Here is a 20,136-nt window from a genome sequence, read left to right on the forward strand (position 1 = left end):
CAGGGACACGGTTAGACTCGGAGTGCGGAACTGTGAAGCCATCACCGGAGAGGTCCGAGAGCCAGGTGTGTGCAGGCCCACGTGGTCCCATCCACTTGCTTTTCTAGTTTCGGTCTCAAACCTGCCTCTTCCGAGCAGCCTGCCTTGCTTAATCCCTTCATGCATAATAAACGCTTGTTTTGAGCATTTTGTTTCCTTGTCAAATGGGAGTGTGTGGGGGGTGGACGTCCCCCGAGGGTCAGGATCCTTCACTTACATTCTAGAGACTCCTTTGCTTGACGGGACCACGGATGATGAAAGTGACGATGACCACTAAACGATGACGTTTAAAGAGATGCTCGCCGCTGCTCTGTATTCAACGATCTCGTTTAATCTCAGCAAAACCCAGAGAAGTGAGGGCTACTACAAATGGACAAATTGAGGGGGAGAGGACCCAGGGGACTCGGCGAGCCTGCGTGGGGACGCAGTGGGGAAACTACAGGGGGGATCCTGACTGCCTCCCCACACCCCCAGCCCCCACCTCCCGCCTCCTGCTCCTGCCTCCTTCCCTTTATTCCCGAGACCTCTTCAGTCCAGCCAGCCTCTGACCTAATTCACCCTCATGGGCCCGAGAGCTGGGCAGGGAGAGGCTGCCGCCCGCAGTGGTGGGAAAAGCGGACGCAGGGATGGGAAGAGCACAGAGCTGCGAGGAGGGTGGCCAGGTCCCCGGGGGGCATGTGCCGTGTGTCTCTGCGGACCGCGGCTCTCAGCTCGCCGCCGTGCTAACCAGCTAAGCTGCAGGCCTGAGTTTTATACCCCGGGGCTTCCTGCCGACTCTGCAGAATCGTCCTGCCCACATACCTGGCCCTCCTCCCTGCAGCTCCTGCCGCCAAGACCCTGCGGTGGAGAGCAGGGCGAATTCCTGCCACAGCACCGGCACCCAGCAGGCCTCCCCTAACTACAATTGCAGCAGCCCGGAGCAGGAGGAGGAGGAACAGACCGGGATGCAGGAGATGGCGTAAAGCCCTTTTTTAAAAGGGGCAATAAAAGTTTTGGGTTTCAGATGGTCTTGCTGGGGAAGAGAATAGCAGAGACAGGAAATCTCAGTAGCAGACGCGACAAAGGCCACAGCGTGTAGACTGCCCTCAGACGAAAACACCTCCGCTTGTGCAAACAGAGGACGCCCTGGCGGGGGCCCGAGCCCTCCCCACTCCATGCCAACCTCGCCCCAGCTTGGGGGGAGGCGGAGGGGCCCACTACAATAGACTGTTTTGTCTACGTTGTTGCGAATGTTTATAATACTTCTCCGTTTGGGCCGCCGGAGGTGTGGGCCGTGCCCCCCTCCTTCTCCCGCAACGGGGCTCCGAGTGTGCTGGGGAGAGGGAGCTGTGTGCATGGGCCTGGGGCACGCGTGTGCTCGGCCAGGGCATCGACTACTCTGCAGGGTCTGGAAGCCGAGCCCAGGCCCCGAGAGGCCAGTGTGGGCCTGTACCCGCCCAGCCCCGCCTCGCCTGCGCCGGGCACTGCAGCCTCCCTTCCTGTGTCGCCTGGTTGAACCCTGGGCGCCCAAACCCACGTGTCCAGGGAGATGCCCATCCTTTTGTTTTCTGCAGATGCCTTACCCTGTGGGGAGCTGCTAGCCGTGGGGGCTGGATAAAACACAGGACATTGGGTTACATTTAAATTTCAGAGGAATAGAATCATTTTTAAGTAGGTCTCCTGCAAGCGTGCTCCAAATTAAGACACACCGAGGCAAGATAATTATCTGTTATCTGAAATTCAAATAGAACCAGGCATCCTGTATTTTATCTGCAACCCTACCCATGTGGCTATTGACATTCAGATCAATTAGACTCAGCTGACATTTAAAGAGCCAGCTCTGCCAGGCACGTTTGAGAGGCTCACGGGCCTGTGCATCAGTTGGACGCTGCCCGGGCCGGGTGACCGTCTCCACTGTTAAAGCGAGTTCCGTGGCACGCCGCCACTCGAGGCGTCCAGTGACATCTCGGAGGACATTTTCAGGCACTCACTGTTGGATATTCCAGGACTCGGGGACCCCAGTCCTCCCTGCCTCAGGGCTGGGCGGGAGGGGCAGTCCTGTCTGGAGCCCAGGGTGGCCCGGGATGGCCTGGGGTGGGGGCGCTCCCTGCACCCGGGACCTGAGTCTCAGATTCCAGGGACCTGAAGACCCCAGGACTCCCTGACACTGTGATTGGAGGTGCTGGAACCTGAAGGCCATTGCACTTGGTCCTTATCAGTCTTGGGGTGTTGAGGGGGCTGCCTCTCTTCTAGGTCCCCTTCCTGGGCACTCCCCTCTGACCCTTGGGTAGACCCCTCCGCCTCACAAGATGCCAAAGTGTTCCTTCAAGCTAGAAGAAGACGCCTCTGGGATGTCTGGCAAGACCCTGGGCACTGCCACCAAATCAGTGGTCCGTGCCCAAGGGATGAGGGCCAGCTGCTACCTCCCCGGCCATCAGGGTCCTCATCTGCAAAGTGGGCTCAGGACCCGCCCCTGGGACCCTCCGAGGGGGTCTCCATGGGGGCCAGCGGTGCTCAGGAGGGGCGCAGTCGGGCCTGGAGCCCGAGAGGCAGACAGGGCTGAGGCCTGGAGCGCGCCTCCTAATTGTCCATGACTTACAGACTTGGCCAGGCTCCCAGACGGCCTCATAAATCAGGGCAGCCACAGTGAGCAGCCTGTGGGTGCAGCCCCTACGCGCCTGGCAGGCCCCTGCCTCCTCCCTGCTCGGGAGCAGGCTGGGGCCTCCAACTTTCCAGGCACTGCACAGCCGCGGGGCTGGGAGCCGGGGCGTGCTCTCTGGGGGGCCCGAGGTGGGGCTGGGCGGGAGGTGATGGGTTGGGAGGATGGTTGGGGGATGGCGGGAGGCGGTGGGCAGAGGCCAGCCACCTTGCAGATTTATGGAGCGATGCCACCCGGCTCCCCTCCACCCGCGCGGCCCCCAGAGTCTGTCCTTACCACCTGGTGCTGAGCCGTGAGTCTCCCGCTGTGGAACTGGGAGTCGGAACCCGAGGGGCACACCTGAAGTCTCTTCAGGTGTGTGTGTGTGTCTGTGTGTGCACATGTGTGCTCACACCCCCACAACAAGGCCCGAGGCTGATCAAGGCGTCACCTGCCTGCCCCTGGGCCGGGGCCCCGCTGTGTCTGTGCCCGCCTGTGGGGACGCGTCTGGCTGATGGCCCTGGAGCTGTGATGAGCTAGCTCTCGCCCCACGAGGCTTGGCGAGGACCCTGAGTGCGGGCGGGTCGCTTTGTCGCTAGCGGACTGTGGAGACAGAAATGGGTGGGGCCGGGGCCGGGCTGCGGGTGTCCAGGCCCCCAGGATGCGGGACCCCTGGACAGTCAAGGGGGCCTGCAGATACACGGGGGCCGGGCTGTGGGGTCCGCCTGGTCCCCCGCCCTCGGTGCCAGCTCTCTCCCGGCCCCTGAAGCGTGGCCGGGGTGACTTGAGGACGCGCCAGGGGCTGCCCCATGTGGTGGGCGCAGACGTGGGTAGCTGCACGTCTGGAAACACAAACAGGCCCCAGACAGGTGTAGGTAACTTCCTGCCTGACGGATATGCCTGGATCATTCGGGAAGCTGGGAGCCTCAGCTTTGTGAGGTGATGTCTGGGCAGCCGGCTCCCGCCCCCACTGCTGGGTGGTGCCAGCGGGCCCTGGACGGGAGCGGGCTGACCTCCGCACACGGGGGCGAGCCCTGCCCTGTGGGGCCAGCCTGGAGGCCCGGCGGTCTCGCTTGGGGTTCCGGACCCGGGCCCACCTTCCCAACCTGGGTGGGATCTCGAAAGCCCTGAGGGCACTCCAGAGCGAGGTGCCTGGAGTGGTGCCAGGCCCCGGGGACCGTGGGCTGAGGTCAGCGCTGCCGTCTCGAGCTCTGGGCCCGAAGAACCCCATGGACAGAGGAGCCGGGCCGGCTACAGTCCATGGGGTTGCGGGGTCGGACGTGACTGAGTGACTTCCATACTATAATCTTAACCCTACATCACTTTCCAACCTTCTCTCTCCATCAAAGTAGGGTACCTCTGGGCCTTGAACTTGCCATCTATTTAGACTTGCTTTGAGGACTGGACGAAATGATGAGGGTGAACAGGACATGGAGATGGTTTGATTCAGGGGCCTGGCAGGAAGGGCAGCAAGGGACAGGCAGGCCTGGGCCAGGGACAGAGGAGCCTGGCTGACCCTGGTGCGCTGAGCCTGAGGGCACAGGTCAGGAATGGGGAGACTGGTTGCCAAGAGAAAGCAGGTGGCAGGTGACGTGGGAAGCACATGGCCGGGGGCGGCGGGCAGGCCCCTTGTCGCTGGGACTGGGCGGGGTGAGGGGTGGACAGACACTGGCTCCGGGGCTCTGCAGATACTCCCATCTGCCAGGACCTTGGCCTAGGAGAAGGGAGAAAATTCTTTTCTCTCCAGTGTGGTGCTTAGCACCCAGTACAAACCTAATAAGTGGATTCTCAAGAAGCGCCCGGCCTGTGCTTCCCAAAGCCCTGGAGAGGCCTCAGGCTCCGAGGAGGGATGTTCCTTCAGGTCAGGCAGGACGGGGCGCTCTCGGCAGGCTGGGGACAGGGCAGGGCGGGGCTCAGAGCTGGGATGCACGGTCAGATGCAGGCACAGCAGAGGGTGGAGCAGTCCAGCTTGGCGGGGGGCCCTGCACTTCCGGCCTTCTTGTTGACCTTGGGCAGCAGCAGGGTGAAGGACATGGCCAGGGCACAGTGGTAGAAGCTGTGGACGTAGGTGTAGTCCCAGTCCTGCGGGGACGGAACGGGACCCGTCTGCGGCCTCAGCCCCCACCCCAAGGCCCGTCTTCTTCCACCCGTTCCTGCCTGCCCTGGGCCCTTGGCTTCGGGCCTGGTGAGACCTGGCACCTGCCGGGGTCAGCGGGCCCCTCCCCAACCATCCAGCTTGTCCCTTGGAGTCTGGCCAAGTGTCCCCTCCAAGAGGCTTCCTGTCACTGTCCAGCCCGTGGTGGTCTTGCCCTCCACACCTAGACCACCGCAGGTCTGTGCTGACTCACGGGGGCTTTGCCGGTGGGATGGGGCTCCTCGCCCCATGCCTTCCCCCTTCTCCCTCTTCCCCCCTCCTCCAGGTGTGGCTCCTTCAGGGCTGTGCACCAACCAAATGCAAGCTGTCTGTACCCCCCGCCCCTGGAGGTGCTGGTGGTGCCAGGGAAGGACCAGGCTGCGATTGAATGGGGTGCTCGTGTCAGCAAGAGTTGGCTGCTGCTGGAGCCTCCTGGAGGGGTGTGCCCACCCAGCCTCGGGCCAAGCAGGCTGGGGCTGACCATGGCCTTCGTGGGGGGCTCCTTCCCCACCCCCTCCCAGAGTACCTCAAAGAAGAAGCGCAACATGAGGGCCAGGGCCCCGAAGCAGAGGCCAGGGCCTATCTGGTGGGTGTACACGCTCTTGTCTGGAAACAGGCGCCTCGTCTCCTTCATCTGCTGCAGCTGCGGGGACGGGGGCCAGAGGGAGAGTCTCAGGCCCCAGCCGCGGGCACTTGCACCCCGGGCACCCTCGGGGGGGGCGGGGAAGAGGGCTTGGGGAGGGGCCCAGGCACATTGGGCTCCATAGCTGCAGGACCCACGGGAGACCCTGCCTGGGTGGGCGGACTGGGGCTGCCCTCGGCCCCTTGACCCCGGAAGGACCCTCTGCCCCGTCTGCCTCTTGGAGAAACCCTTGCAAGTGTCCAACCCGAGGAGACCAGTGGCGCGGTGTCCTCCAGCAAAGGGGTGTCGGCAGTGTGGGACCCGCCCTCCAGCCTGACCGCAGGAGAGCGTGGGGAGCGTGTGGCCGACCCTGCGAGACCTCTAGCCACTTTCAGAGTGGACCGACTCATCGTAGCATTTCTTAGACAAACCCGCCCAGCACGTGAGACGGCCGTGCCTCAGCTGGGCTGCCTAGAGTAAGACTCAAGTAGGAATGAGAGACGTGGGTTCACATTTGCTAAACAGATGAAGAAGACTCAGGTCTGCGTCCCGAGAACCCGAACCGTGAGTGCTACAGCCGGCCGGGCGTTTCGGATTCCAGCAAGGGACCCCGCCGGCACACGCTCCGGGTGGTGGACAGCCCACCTCCAGTGGCTCACACAGAGACTGTGAGTAGCTTCCTGCTGGGTCAGGGCCGGTTTTGCCACTGAATAAATTCCGCACCGATATCCGGTGTTCAGTTTTCTGGAATTTTCCACCACTGGTGAGGACTCAGGACCTGCAAAGTCGCAGGTGGTGTGTGGGCACAGCTAGACAGTGTGACTCTGGGCACAGGTGCCTGGGGACCCAGGAGGCCTCCTTCGGCCCGCCCAGCACCTTTGGACTCGAGGCCCCTGCCCCAGGGGGCGCCCGGCCTGGCCCCTCCCCCAGCCTGGTCACCCATCTCTCTGCACTTCCTCTCCCTGACCGTTGCTCAAGAAGGGACGAGGCTCCCAGAGAAAAATGCACCCTCATTCCAGGAAACAACTGCCCTGGAAAAGCCAAAATAAACTCCACATTCAATGGTCTAGAAAACACAATTTGAGCCCCAGATGGAGGGAGGCAGGCAGCCTGGGTTCCCGTGGGGCTTCACAGGGACACGGGCAAGGGACCGCTCTCCCGGCTAATTAGAATCCAGCCCAGAGCCAGACGGGTCAAGATTCTGTAGGAGGGACAACCCTTCAGGGCAGAACAAGGAGCCTTTATCCCACTTCCTGCCAGGGAGGGAATGAATTATCAGTGAGGGGAGCTGTGTTTACGCATTCCAGAATGTTAATTAACGCGGCCCTTCCTCTGGTCCAGACAAGTCAGACCCCAGCGCGCTTCCTCCCCTCGCCTCTCCGAGGGCCTCCTGGGTCAGCGTGGGGCCAGCTTGGCTTCCCCGAGATGTGAGGAGTCACAGCCTGGCCTCGCTTGTCCTGCCGTGACTTCTTGTTAAGTTGCTGACCTCCCAGCCTTGCTTTCTTCACTAACCAGATGGCAGACTAAATCCTCCACACTCTGGGCACAGAGAGGAGGGCGGCGTTTGGAAAGCTCACCCCCAGGACTTCATTTTCCCTCCCCAGACTGCACAGTGGGTCAGTGGGCAGCTTCCCACCTCCTGCCCAGCCCCACCTCTTTCCCAGGTCTGCGTTATGGTCCCCTCGAGGTGCAGTTCCTCAACCCTGCCCTGGTGGCCCAGGAAGTACCCTGGGTCTACTCTGCCAAGCATCCCTCTTTCACTTGGACTAGTTTGAGTGGGTTTCGGCCCTTGCAGCCAGGACGGCCTTGGGGTGGGGGAGGCCTGGGGACTGTATGTAAAAGGCCTTGTGAGCGCTAGGTCCCTGGGTGCCCAGCGAAGGGCCATAGGTGTTGGAAACTGGCTCAGGCCTCTTGCGCGCTCATGAGTGGTCCCGCCTTCCTGTCGACCTCACACTGCAGCCTCCCTTTTCATTGGAACCAGGCTCAAGGCTCACCCCCTCCAGGAAGTCTTCCCAGATTAACCCAGGCCACTTCCAATTGACATTGCATCTCTAAACCAGCCTTTCTCTTCAATAATAATAGTGATAACAATGCCTATAATAGCAGCTCCTATCTGTCGAGCATACCAGAAGCCGGGCTCTGTGCCAGTCCTTAAGGTTCATTATCTCAGTTAATCTTTGGACCGACCCCTGTGAAGCAGGTACTGAGCTGTAACACCCGTTTTACAGATACAGAAAATGAGGCAGAGAGATTAAGTAACTTGGGTCAGATGCAGAGCTGGTGAGTCCAGACATGATACAAACTGGGTCCACAAGGCGGGGGCAGCCGACGGTCCCTTCCTGCGTGTTAGCTGAGGCCCCGTGTCCAGCCTGCCGACCCATGAGATGGGAGGTGGGTTGAGACCCCGAGAGGGAAGAGTCTCCGCCAGGGGAGGCGGCCCGAGTGTTGAGGCTCGCACGTACGCACCCACTTGGCCGCAATGATGAGGATGGCCGAGCCGATGGGGCCAGAGTACACCCCGTAGCCCCAGCGGTCGTGGTAGATCCGCACGGCGATGGTCAGGACGCCAAACATCACGAAAGTCGACCGCTTGGGCTCATCGAAGTCGGCCAGCGCTGAGGGGGAGAGAGCTGGGTAAGGTGAGGGGACTTTTCTAGACGCACAGTTTCAAAAGGTTATGAAAGACGGGAGTCGAGGCATTGATGCCCTGCATGTGGTTTCTCACAGGGGAGCAGAGGGGTGGGCTGTCAGCGGCCGGTCTGGGTGGACGGTGGGCAGTGGGGCATCCTGACCCCCCCCGTGCAGGGCCGGGCTGCGGGCGGCGGCCACTCACCCATCAGTGAGACCCACATGCTGAGGGCCGTTCCGTAGACGCTGAAGTACTCCAGGATGTCGTGACGCAGGAGGCAGAGCAGCGACAGGCCGGGCCCAGTGCAGGCGTGGTGGAGCTGCGGAAGCCACGGCGGAGGGTCAGCAGGCAGGCGAGGACGCCGGGGCCCCAGGCCCTGTGAGCCGGCACCTTGGGCGGGCCGCTGAACGGCCCCAGGCCTCTGTCTCCCCATCTGAAAACGGGGGCGCTCTGCACCGCTCTCCCATAGGGTCCCCCAAAGCCCCACTGAGGTGGGGACTCCCACATGATCTACACGTTCCCTCAGCATCTGCTCAGCGGATGCCAGAGCCTTTTCCCTTGGGTACCAGTCTGCTCTACCCAGGTCGGAGTGGGGGACCTCCTCTTTCACAAGTGACCCCTCTGACCACCGAGTCTCTGGAGCCCTGGGGGCGGGGTTGGGGGGGCTGGTGAAGACGCAGGCGCAGACCTGGCCTGCGAGTTGGCCTGTCAGATGGTCAGGGTGGAGGCTGGAGGCTTGCTTTCTTAAGAGGCTCCCGGGCTGGTCCCAGGGTGCTGCCAGAAGGGAACCCATTTTGAGAACGGCCGGCTGGTGGCTCTCAGGTTCTGTCTGAAGTGAGGGCCGATGGCAGAGATGCCCCCCCCCAACCCCACACCCACCCGTGTGCAGGCGCTGAACTCGGCGTCCTCCTCTCAGCCCCTGGCCTGACTCCTACGGTCGTCTCTCAACATCGGCTTTGAAAGCAGAGTGCCAGTATTCTCAAAGCCGTCCACTTATTTCTGGACAACTCTCTCCTTTGGCGTACCCGTTTCATCATTTTCAGCAATATTTAATTACGTGATGTAATTATTTTGACAAGCTCAAGGGCATAAACAGGCTTGGGGACCAGCACAATGGACTCTTGGTTAACCCGGCTCAGCAGGATGGAGAGGCGTGCAGGAGAGCAGTCCATGTCTGGAGACGCCAGGGGCGCTGCGGTCGGGGGTGGGGTGGGGTCGGGGGAGCCCTGGGTCACCTGGTGCATCGAGCCAAGGTGAGGGCAGCTTAGAGCCTCCACTAGTTGCAGCTGTCCTCAACCTGAAGCTGTGGGGCATCGAGGCGGCATTAACAGAGATATAGTGTCCAGAGCAGGGGAGGAGAGAGTGCTGCTCCTGCCTGTCCGGTCAGACCTAACCACAGGACCATGCTGAGCTTTGGGTGCCGTGCCCTTTGAAGAGACACAGGGAAAGAAAAGGTTGAAGGGGAGGAACCAGGTGATGGATATGACTGTTGGGCGCAGGAAAAAGAAGAAGCTTCAGGTGGGGCCTGATCAAGGTGCTCACCCCTCCAGGGTAGAGGAAGGAAAATGCTTGCTCCCCCGCACGGCTCTGGCAGGCAGGGCCAGACTCTGAGAGTGACACGGGTCCCTTTCTCCCCCAGCCCCACCCAGGCCCATCGTCCGCTATCTCTTTTGTATTCAATGCACCCGTAATAGCACGGGTCACTGTGTAGGGTGGGAGACCTCATCGCTGTGAAATTCTGGATGCGGGCTGTGCCCTCGCTCCCGTCTGCCTTGTCCCAGCCGTGACCTCAGCTCGCAGCAGAGCTGGCTTGCCCTCGGCCAAAGGCTTGCCTGTGAACGCAGAGTCAAGGAGGCGGGGTTTGGAGCGGTTTGGAGGAGAGCTGGCCCAGGAAGGGACCTGCCCCCCGGGCCCGTGGTTCACTGCTGCGGGACTGGTGGGGCAGGTCAGCTTCGGGGAGGGACCACGTGCCAAGGAGCAGGAAGGTGTGGCAGCGGGCACTTGGCCTCTGCGTCTGCCAGGACGTGGCTCCATGTGTCACTGGTGGGGTAGGGGTGGGGCTTGGGGCTGGGGGCCTGGCAGGGAACGCATGGCCTCAGGTCCTGGCCTTGAGCTCGGAGGGGTGGCTGATGGCCCCTGGGGCCACGGCGGGGGCTTATGTCAAGTGGGGATCAGAGCCCCTGCCCCACAGGGTGGCGTGGGCCGGGGAGTTCCATGCGACTGAGCACATAGCGCGTTGTCCAGCCGTGTCACACCTTCTGGTCAGGACACAGAAGATGCCACGTGGGAGGCAGAAGCGGAGATGGTATCGGCTGTACACCAACACAAAATTCAAAGGGAAGTGATGGTGCTTCCGGGGGCTCCAGAGAAAGGGGCTGAGCGAGTCTTTGTGGCCAGAGGACATTTGTCATGGAGGCAGCTGGCCCTGTCCCTCTGGTGGGGCGGGGCGGGCGGGGCAGGTGGGGCTGGCCTCTGAAGCAGGCCTAGGAGGCAGCTGTGGGGCCAGCTCACCCTGGCAGGGAAGGGGGGGCCCGGCGGTGACCAAGGTTTCCTGGGCCGGGTCTATCGTGGGCTCTTGGAGGACGAGACCTCGGCTCCTCTGCCCGGCTGCAGGCCCTCGTCCCTGCAGAGAAGCCCCCTGCCTGCCTGGCCCCAGTCTCCCACCTGTGGGACAGACCTCCTGGCCCTCACCCAAGCCGGGGTCCTGAGAAGGGGGAGGGAAGTGGCTGTTGACAAGATGCTGCGAACGAGCAGGGAGGGGCTGCTACTGGGGAAGCGAGCTGCCTGGGGCAGGGGCAGGCCACCTCTCCCCCCGAGCATGCTGCCCCAGGGAGCTGGGCTTCAGTCAAGGCTGGGACTGATGGAGTATGCTGGGGAGTCAGAGCGGGGCCACTCGCGGGGGTCCACTGGGGAGGGTGGTGGAAGGAGCTTCAGAGGGACGGGGGTAAGGGGGCGGGACGGGGGTAAGGGGGCGGGACCGGGGTAAGGCATAGAGAGATGATCGGTGGCTGTGTGGATGGCTGAGCAGGCAGGTAGAGATGCGACTGATCACATATCTGTATGGATGATGGATCACAGAGAGAGTACATAGGTAGGGAGGTGGACAGACAGCTAGACAGAAGCCAGCAGGATGGATCCATAGAGCCAGAGAGACGCATGGAGGCTGAGGGGGACGAGGCCAGGGAGGGAGAGACCCAGAGACTTAGAAAGAGAGTCCGTTCCATGGGCGTACAGCTCCAGAAATCAAGAGGGAGCCAGACACAGGCGGAGAAACAAAGAGAAGCAGGCCCAGGGGGAGTCAGTAAGAGAAACAGAGGGAGACCCACAGGGAGGTGGGGGCGGGGGCAGGGAGTGGGAGCCCAGAGCCAGCAGCCAGAAGCATAAATAGAGCGAGAAGGGCCCAGAGAGAAGCGCAGGCCCCACGAAGGGGAGACGCGCGCACGTGAGCAGGCCGTCGCGAGCCGAGGCCAGCTGCAGCGTCCTGGAGGCAGATTCCTTGGCTCCTCACGCTCCCCGGGCCCTGCTAGCTCCCCTGTGGGGCCCGGGGTACCAGGGGGCAGGGTGGGGAGCCGGACCCGGAGCCACCTGGAGGGGTCGGCCAGTGACAAGAGAAGGGGAAGCTTGGAGGGGCCGGGCCTGGACCGACTGTCCCTGGCCCCTGTGGGCTTGGTCTCACTCACACCAACCCTGGAGGGCCTTCCTGGCCCAGACGGGAAAGCTGGGGTCCAGGGAGGCGAAGGGGTCCCCAGCCCTCTCTCCTGGGCTCTTTCTTTCACTCCCCATCACTTTTCTTCATCACCCAACACAGGAAAGTGGTAAAAAGGCAGCCCCTGTCCTCTGTCCCTGGGAAGGTGCTCTGGGTGGATGGGGGGGGGGGTCCTCTCCCCAAGACTTACCGCCAGAAAGAACGTGGTGAAGAGGTAGACCATGGCCTCCATGTGGAACCGCCTTTTGGCGGCGATGCTGACCGTGGGGAGGAAGGCCAGGCTGCTGATGGTGGGCAGGAGCAGTTTGGCCATGAGCGTCCCCATGGGCTGGGGAGGAGGGGCGGGGTGCCGGCTGCCGGGGTCCCCAGGGCAGGGAGAAGAGAGGGAGACGGACTGCTCCTTCCAGTGGGGGCCCCGGTGGCAGCTGCAGCTTAAATGGCCTGAAGGAGGCAGGGATGGGAGCGCACATGTCGAGAAGCTCGTGGGGAGGGTCCAACAGCTGACGTACCATGTGATCAGCACTTGTCTCTGGTTTTTCTGGGGGATAGGTCAGAGTTGTTGATTCAGGGAGACCATACTTCTCTTCTCTGAGGCAGCAGCTCTGGAGAAAAGTCCCCCATGAGCACAGTCCTCAGTATCCAGCCACTTTCCACCCTGGCCCCTCCCCAGGGCTCTGGGGAGCCCAGAATGAGAAAGAACAGATGCTGTTTATTGAGTCACATGTCCACAGGGGGGCAAGAGGTGGGAGAACCCAAGGGTTAGCCGGTTCCCCTGGAGAAGGAAATGGCAGCCCACTCCAATACTCTTGCCTGGGAAATCCCACGGATAGAGGAACCTGGCGGGCTACAGTCCACGGGGTTGTAAGAACTGGACACAGCTCAGTGGCCAAACCACACCACCAATCACTACAAGGGCCTTGTAGCGAAATCTCACGTTTTACCAGCCCATGTCCAGGTCTTGCTCGCCTGCTCTCGCCCCAGACAGGTTTCCTTGGTAACTAAATGAATGAAACTAATGTTCCTTTCTGTTTGATTACATTGATCCAAGCCTGAAGCGCACAGACCGTGCTCTATCAGGGTCCCCGAGGCGAGGCCGCCACCAGCCCTCTCAGTGCTCCTCTGCCTTCAGGAGATACTCTTCCCTTTTTGAAGAGGCCTGGGGGGAACTGCCTGGCAGAGGGCCCCCATCCTCTGGCCAAGTTACCCCTGGTAACTCTGTGTGAGTTACCCAGGCTGACTCTCCCTGGAAGGACTGCTGGATTGATTTATTTGTTGTCAGCAAAAGGACAGCTTTCGTTGCACGTTTTGTGTTTCATCATGGTGTGAGGATGTCACCCGCAGCAAAGTGCACAGATTCAGAACGTGCAGTCTGGTGGGATTTGCCAAGTGCCGTGTGACGCTCTAGTGCCCCCTTCACTCCAGCGCGGTCCTTGAGTGCCCAGCAGGGGCAGCCTCTGTTCTGGCTTCTGTGGACACCTGTCTCGGCCTGTATAAACGGACGCACGCCGGGTGCTTTCTTTCACAGTCCCGAAATGTCCCTGGGAGTTGCCCACGTGTGTCATGTGGCTTGTTCCTGTGGTCGCTGGGTGGCTACTCTGGATTTTGTTCTCCTGGGAATTGGAATTTGGAGAATGGGAAAAACAGGAGGTGGGTGGAGGGGCGAGGCTGAGGGGTGCCCACACTCGCCAGTCGGTGCCTCGAGGAGAGGCTGCCGGCTTGTTCCTGGCCTTCGGGGTGCACTTGATCCACCTTTCCTTCCACCTGGGAACTCCCTCACACCTTTCCAGAAAACTCTCTGTTTTGTTGTACGCTGGCTGGAGCCCGTTTCTGCTGCCTGCAATGAAAAGTCCTACCTGGGACATGTGGTCTCATCTTTTTCTGCTCGAGTGGCTTCTTCTAGGCACCCACACCCTCAGTGTGAAGTCCAAGGTCTCCAGGAGAACCCGGGGCCATCTCCCCTCAGCACCCCCAGCCGCCCTTGTGCGCCCAGAACCTCCTCCTGGCCTCCCTGCCCTCCTGGAATGAGCACCCTTCCTCGACCTCTGAGTCTGTGGGGAAGGCTCACCGCGCGGCACAGGTAAGCCCAAGTGCTCTGCGCTGGGCCCCAGCACGCTGCTCTCTCCCATCCGAGCATCCGCGCCTCTGTGCGGAGCTGCTCGGGTTGTGTGCCCGGGGCTTGGTTGGCCAGCTCCCCGCCCAAGCCCTGGGCAGAGCCTGGCACGTGGTGGGTGGTCAGCAGACATTGGCTGGATGAATGACTCTGTGAAAGGAATGAATCAAAGTTGGGGGAGGTGGGCGGCAGCGCGCTTCAGCCTGGCACCTAGGAGCCCCGTGCTGCTCCAAATGGGAGAACCAGGCCCGCCGTGCGTGCGTGCAGCTCTGGGTAAGAGGCAGGTGACTCCCGGCGAGCTGGTCACCACCTCTGCCCCCCAGCCCCGGCTTCCAGGAGGAGCAGAACCCGCACGGTGTGGACATGGATTGGATGTCAGGTGCGAGGACAGAGCTCTGTGGGGCCAAACCCCTCACTCGGAAGCGGGAAAACATTCCACAGTTGGTTTTGTGCATGAGTGTGTGTGTGTGTGTTTTTGCAGCTGTAAACCAGGGCCAGGGCTGAGAGCTTGGGGAAGGGAAAAAGAGAAGTGGGGAGGGGCTGGGGGGCAGGGGAGTTGCACATGTGTTGTAGCGATTAAGGAGGAAGGGGGCTGAGGAGGGGCCCGCCCTGAAGAAGGGAGACAGGTGGCCAGGCTGGGGCAAGGGGCTGGGGCGGAAGACCACCCCCTCACCGCCTCTGAGGAGAGGGGCGGAGCACAGAACAGAGGTCGGGGTGCAGCCTGCGTGTGCTCCCAGCCGAGACCTGGTGGCTGGAGACAGACCAGCTGGCCTGGGGGAAGGCCTCCTGCTCTGAACAGGGCTGGAATGACCCTCCGTTCTCACTGGTGCCGGGGCAGCGATCCGCCTGGGGAGCTGGGAGGGGGTGCAGAGCAGAAGGAGCAGGCTGGTTGCTTGAGGGTGGCACTGGCCCTGGAGCCACAGGGCTGGGAGCCCACTCAGCCTGGGCAGGCTCGGAGCCAGCAGAGACGTGAGCTGGCACCCCGTCCCCCCCGCTGCCCGGGGCTCTGCCTGCCAGCTGGCCTCTGATACGCCCCCCACCACCCCACCCTCACCTGCTGGTGCTGGGGTCAACGCAGACCCCAGAGGCAGCACGCCTGGATCCTCCTGCCAGGGTGCCCGCCCCTGGGGGTTGCCTCCGAATTCACGGTGTAGCTGTCTGTCCTGCCTGAGCCCTGGAGATGGGGTGGGGAGCTCTCACATTTTCAGCCCTGCCACCCTGTGTATCTTGAAAACCATTTACGCACACAGACATTCATTCAGCGCTGGTGTGTGCCAAGCTCTCTTCCTATTTTGTCCCTCTGGGCTGTGTCAGTGGCTGGACGTCTCTCTCTCTCTCCCCATTTTACAGAGGAGAAGACTGAGGCTCAGAGAGGAGGGGAGGCTGGCATTGATCCTGGCCGAGGCCCCCAACCCCTACCGCAGGCAGCATGCCCCCTCTTCCCAGCAGATGGTGCCAGTGAGACCCAGCAGGGTCTGGGTGGGGTGGGCCGCTTGACTGGGCAGCAACAGCCTGGGGAGCGGGGAGGGGGAGCCAACCCGTCCCCCCTCCCCTCAGGTTTTATAGAGGTGCTGAAATGCCCGGAATGCCACACGGCCCCCGCCTCCCGGACAGCTGCCTGTCTGCCCAGCTGGGCCTGCAGAGCAGGGTCAGCTGCTGCAGTCGCGTCCTCCACGATTTGAAGCCCCAGCCTAGAGCTCCGGTCACCCGTGAGCACGGCAGGCCTTGGCTCTGGGTGCAGGGATCCCCTGAGGCGCCCCCCGCCCCATCCCTGGGCACTGATGCTCCTGACCCCTTTGTTGGGGCCCCCAGGCTGGAGTGCCAGCCCAGACCTCCACAACCGGCACCGTGGCAGCAGGCACGCTGTGCCCAGCTAACGGCCGGACGCGAGCCGGTCACGCTGCCCCCAGCTCCTGCACAGCTGCCGGGTGAGCCAGGCGAGGGCTCTGCCCTGCTTGCTCCACAGCCTTGCTGTGCCCTCTGGCCCGGAGCCTCAATCTCCTCACCGACACAAGGGACGCCCGTCGCTGTCCCACGGGGTCGCTGTGATCACGGGCAGGTGCGCTGGGCTCTGGGAGCAGCTGGCCCAGGAAGCACTGCACGTCTGTTCGTGAGAAGCAGCGAAGAGCCGATGTGGGTCATTACAGGGGGATTCTCTTCTGAAAGGTGGGCCTCAGCACCCATGCACGGAGACAGCTGCCCAAGGGACCTGGGGGCTGGGAGCAGGGCTGGGACGGGGACACAGGCTTGTCGTCCCCTGCCCCCACGCCCCTGTGGGTGCTCACTGGGTCCGCCTCTCTGTGCAGAGGGGAGAGTGAGGCTGAGATGGGACGGAGCTTCTGGGCACCTGGCCTTCCTGGGGGGCTCCTACACATCGGGGCGGGCTGTGTAATCCAGGAGCCCAAGGACGCAGGTCCCGCCCAGCCCCTTGGCCTGGTGGTGGGCTGTCCCTGGAGCTGCAGTGGCGAGCTCGCACCCGAGTCGTGCCAGGCCCGCAGGGCCCCATCCTTCTCTCAGATCTGGGGACAAGAGAGCGTCTTTCTTGTGGATTTTAAGAGCGAGGAGGCCTACATATAGAGGCCCCCGGTTGAACGTCAGGACTTGGCCTAACGGAAAACGTCAGTGCTGGGAAGGAGGGAGGAGGAGAGCTCTGGTCCAGCCCGCTGATCCCCGGGGCTTCCCCGGGGCTTCCCCGGTGGCTCAGATGGTAAAGAATCCGCCTGCAAGGTGGGAGACCCAGGTTCGATCCCTGGGTGGGGGCAGACCCTCTGGAGGAGGGCATGTCAACCCACTCCGGTATTCTTGCCTGAAGAACCCCATGGACAGAGGAGCCTGGCGGAATAGAGTCTGTGGGGTCGCGAAGAGTCGGACGCGACTGAGCGACTGACACACACGTGCGCTGCTGACCCGCGGTGGTCTGTGGAGGAGGGTCCTCCCGGAGCGGGAAGATCCAGAGCAGAGAAAGCTGGGCCTGCCTTGGGCTGGGCGGAGAGCTCTGGGGGTGGGGTCGGCCGCTGGGGCCTCTGCTGGGGCCTGGTCCTCTTCCGGTCCTGGCCCACCACTTCCAAACTGGCCACAGCGGCCCTTGGTGGCCCAGTCCCCGTTGGGAAGAAGGGCTCCGCTGTCAGAAGTGGCCCAGGGTGCTCCAGGCTCTGGGTGGGCAGCAGGACGTGGCGGGGAAGGGTGGGGGTCCTCCAGGCCATGTTGGCGGGCCTCTGGGTGCCAGAGTTGAGGACCCCCTTGCAGGATCTCTGGCCCTGGTCCCCCACCTTCAGAGCTCGGTTTTGGACACTTGGCTGTACAGGACAGGGCCCAGCTCCCAGCGTGACTGTCCAACCACCAGGACCGCCAAGCCGGTCACCCCTGGCCCACTGTGTCCCTCCTCCTCCCTGACCCATCCCTTTCCTGAGCAGGCTCCTCTCCTTCCGCCTTGTTCCACGCTTCACCTCACCTTCCCACAGAAATGTGCATGTTTTCTTGTTTCCAAGTTCTTCAGAAATCCAGGTCTGGTGAAAAATCTCTAAAAAAAAACCCAGGTGTCCAGAGCATCTCAAGCCAGGGCTACACAGAGAGTGGTAGGGACACCTCCCCCTCACCCCAAACGTCAGGGGCTGCCAGACAAATCCGCCCTTCCACGCGCTGAGCACCTTCTGTATGCTGGGCCCTGGTAGGTGCCAGGGATGCACTGAGTCCCAGCCACGGGTGGGGAAGCCTGATCAAAGTGCTGGGCTGCTGCCTGGTGGGCTTCCTGGAGGAGGTGTGCTCAGGAGATCATCTGGAGGGCCAGGAACATCCAGATGGGTGTGAACAAGGGCTCCAGGGAGAGGATGGCAGGAACCAAGATGGGGGCTCCGAGCCACTTCTTTCTGTGACACCTCAGGGAGCCCTGGGCATCGTCAGGGCTGGGAAACAGCAATTCCAAGGGCCCCCGGGTGAGCTTGGGGTGAGCTGAGGGTGACCTGGGGCTCAGTGCAAAACGGGCAGCCCCTCATTCACCAACAGGTCAAAGCTTCCTCTTTCTTCCAGGGCCTCTCCCTCTTAACGTTGCGCTCCGCTGGGCCCGGGGAGGTCGTGGCGTGAGCGCTTGGGATTCCACCAGAGACTCCGCCTGAGCCTGGCTCCCCAGGGGGCACGAGGCAGACCTGAGAGGTACGGGGGGTGGGCGGCCGCCCAGCAGAGGCTCCATCGCCCCATGCGATGTCACCCCCAGAGCACAAATTCTAAGATGAGGCGATTAAACCTTCAGCAACGGTGATGGCAGAGTATGGACCCCGGGCGTGGCCTCTTCTGAGCCTGGGCTGCTGCTCTGGTCGCCAACACTTAGATCCTCTGGATCTGCCATCCAGGTCTGGCTGCAGCCCCATGAGGTGGGCCCAGAGGGCACGTGAGGACCAGGAAGCCCGGCCTGACCAGTTCTGCGGAACCGAAGGCAGCTCTGCGCTGGGCACAGGACAAGGCCTTCGGCCGTGCTTCCTGGCTGTGCTTGATTCTTTACCACAAAACACCCCCTGCAATTCTTAGGGTTTTTAGGGCCCCGGGCCTTCCCCCAGACCACCAGCAGACCAAGCCGTGGTCATAGCTCCCTGTGGGTCTGGAGTTTGGGGGAAGGCTGGTGTCCCTTTGGGAGGGGGAGCCCTGGCCAGCTCCTGGAGGTTGAGGGTGGAGTGGGGATGGATGGGGGGCCAGCCCAGGTCACACACCTGCTGGAGGTCCCAGAGCTGGGGTGGCATCCTGCCTCCCAGGCGCCGTCCCACTGAGCTAAGAGAAGGCACTGGGGCGTTTGCGCCGGCTGGCTGTAGGGTCCCTCCCACGGGAAACCATTAGTCACTCTGGCTCTGGCTGGACGCAAATCCAGCTATGTCCGGAGAGCTGGGGACTCTGACTGGGGACGCAGAGCCCTGGTGCTTGGCTGGAGGGACGGGGTGGGGCAGGCAGAGGCCCCAGCGTGCGAGAGTGATCAGCAGGGTGCCTGTGAGGGGGTCGGTGAGTGTGTGCCCCTGTATGTGTGTGCACATACGTGTGCATGGATGTGCACACACGTGTGCACATGTGTGCGTGTGCACGCTCACCAGTGCTGTGTGACAGGTCCCATCGTGTCTGCTATCCAGTGTGCCAACAGGGGGCAGTGTGGGCCTGGGTTCCACCGAACATCCCAGGGGCCCCAGGGGAAAAAAACCAGAGATGGATAAGACCTGCCTTCTCAGAGTCTGGAGAGGATGAACCCGATCCAAGAGCCTGCCGTGGTGGGGATGTGCTCACCAGGGGGCTGGGCTGTGCTGCTTACCAGACGTGCAAGCCTGGGCGTCCCTGGGCGGTCTCGGAGCCTCAGTTTCTCCGTCTGTAAAACTGGGAGCTCCTAGCTCTCAGCAGGCAGAAAGGACTCAGGCAGGAGGGACAGGACGATGGCAGGGCAGCGGGCGCGGTTGCTGGCTCTCCTCCCCCGCCGCTCCTGTTGGTGGCAGAGCTTCCCCAGGGGTGGAATGGTTCTCGGCCTGGAGGAGCTCGCCGCAGTTCCTTCCGGCAGGGAGGACGCAGGAGGGGGAGGGCTCTCCAGGCGCCACTGTGAGCCATCTGCAGCGCAGAGGCCTGGGATGGCTGCAGTGTCCGGGGTCGCCCCCTTCCACGCCCACCGTGTGTGGAGGTGCCCCTGTGTGCTGGGCTCCGGAGGGCCTGGTGTGTGGGGCGGGGGCCTGGCCTGCTTCCGGGGTGACTTGCAGTGTCTGGGGTGCCCCCTGGGTGCCGGGGAGGGAGGGGGGTGCGGCCGGAGTGCGTGCTGCTGGCTCCGTGCTCTGCTCCACGCTCTGACTCAGCAGGAACGCAGGCTGGAGCCCCACGCCGGCCTGCCAGGGGCTGCCCAGCTGGCGCGCGCCCAGCCAGGCCGTGTGCCCTGCCAAGCTGGTGTGAACATCTGTAAAGCTCTGCGCTCCTCCCCCCCGCTGGCTCCGGCCATGCTAGCTGTCTGGTCCGCGGGCCGCGGGCCCTCCTGTCCCGTCCCCGGACCCTTGGCTGGGGCCTGCGCTGGGTCTCGGTCAGTCCCTCCGCTGCTCAGGAGAAACGTCTCCAAGCCTGGCTGGGTGACCTCAGAGCCTGGTGTCCCCTCCCGACCCCAGCCTCACCATCTGTAAGCGCCAGCCATCAGATGGCCGTCTCACACACCTAGGATCCATTCTGGGGAGGGGCAGAGACGGCATTCCCCCACCACACACACACACCCCGCCCCCCCCCGCCCCCCCCAGGGAGGCAGGCATCCAACGGACAGAGCCTGGGGCTCAGTTCTGC

General features: G+C 62.7%; 1 protein-coding gene across 12 annotated transcripts; it reads right to left on the reverse strand.

The window, feature by feature from the left end:
* Positions 1-348: 348 nt before the first annotated feature.
* MYMK (myomaker, myoblast fusion factor) lies at positions 349-20,088 on the reverse strand. 12 transcript variants are annotated; one of them, XM_045162336.1, is made up of 10 exons: positions 19,142-20,088; positions 17,505-17,632; positions 15,864-17,375; positions 14,912-15,031; positions 13,813-14,711; positions 11,938-13,357; positions 8,246-8,360; positions 7,879-8,027; positions 5,317-5,433; positions 349-4,738 (listed from the first exon to the last, which is right to left on the reverse strand). In XM_045162336.1, the coding sequence occupies exons 6-10, from the start codon at positions 12,070-12,072 to the stop codon at positions 4,589-4,591; spliced, it is 666 nt and encodes a 221-aa protein (XP_045018271.1). In that variant the 5' UTR covers positions 12,073-13,357; positions 13,813-14,711; positions 14,912-15,031; positions 15,864-17,375; positions 17,505-17,632; positions 19,142-20,088; the 3' UTR covers positions 349-4,588. The 12 variants fall into 12 exon arrangements, with proteins under 12 accessions (XP_045018271.1, XP_044782456.1, XP_044782455.1 ...); XM_044926521.2 differs by having other exon boundaries at positions 15,864-15,961; positions 17,309-17,377; positions 17,505-20,088; XM_044926520.2 differs by having other exon boundaries at positions 15,864-17,072; positions 17,309-17,377; positions 17,505-20,088.
* Between the last annotated feature and the right edge of the window lie 48 nt (positions 20,089-20,136).

The sequence above is a fragment of the Bubalus bubalis genome, chromosome 12, assembly GCF_019923935.1.
Source record: "Bubalus bubalis isolate 160015118507 breed Murrah chromosome 12, NDDB_SH_1, whole genome shotgun sequence".
Lineage (NCBI taxonomy): Eukaryota > Metazoa > Chordata > Mammalia > Artiodactyla > Bovidae > Bubalus > Bubalus bubalis.

Coding starts and splice junctions, on each gene's coding strand:
- MYMK (XM_045162336.1), bottom strand. CDS start 12,072: ATGGGGACGCTCATGGCCAAACTGCTCCTGCCCACCATCAGCAGCCTG. Junction 8,028..8,245: donor CATGTGGGTCTCACTGATGG/GTGAGTGGCCGC, acceptor TCTCCCCCTCAG/CGCTGGCCGACTTCGATGAG. Junction 4,739..5,316: donor TGTTGCGCTTCTTCTTTGAG/GTACTCTGGGAG, acceptor CCGTCCCCGCAG/GACTGGGACTACACCTACGT.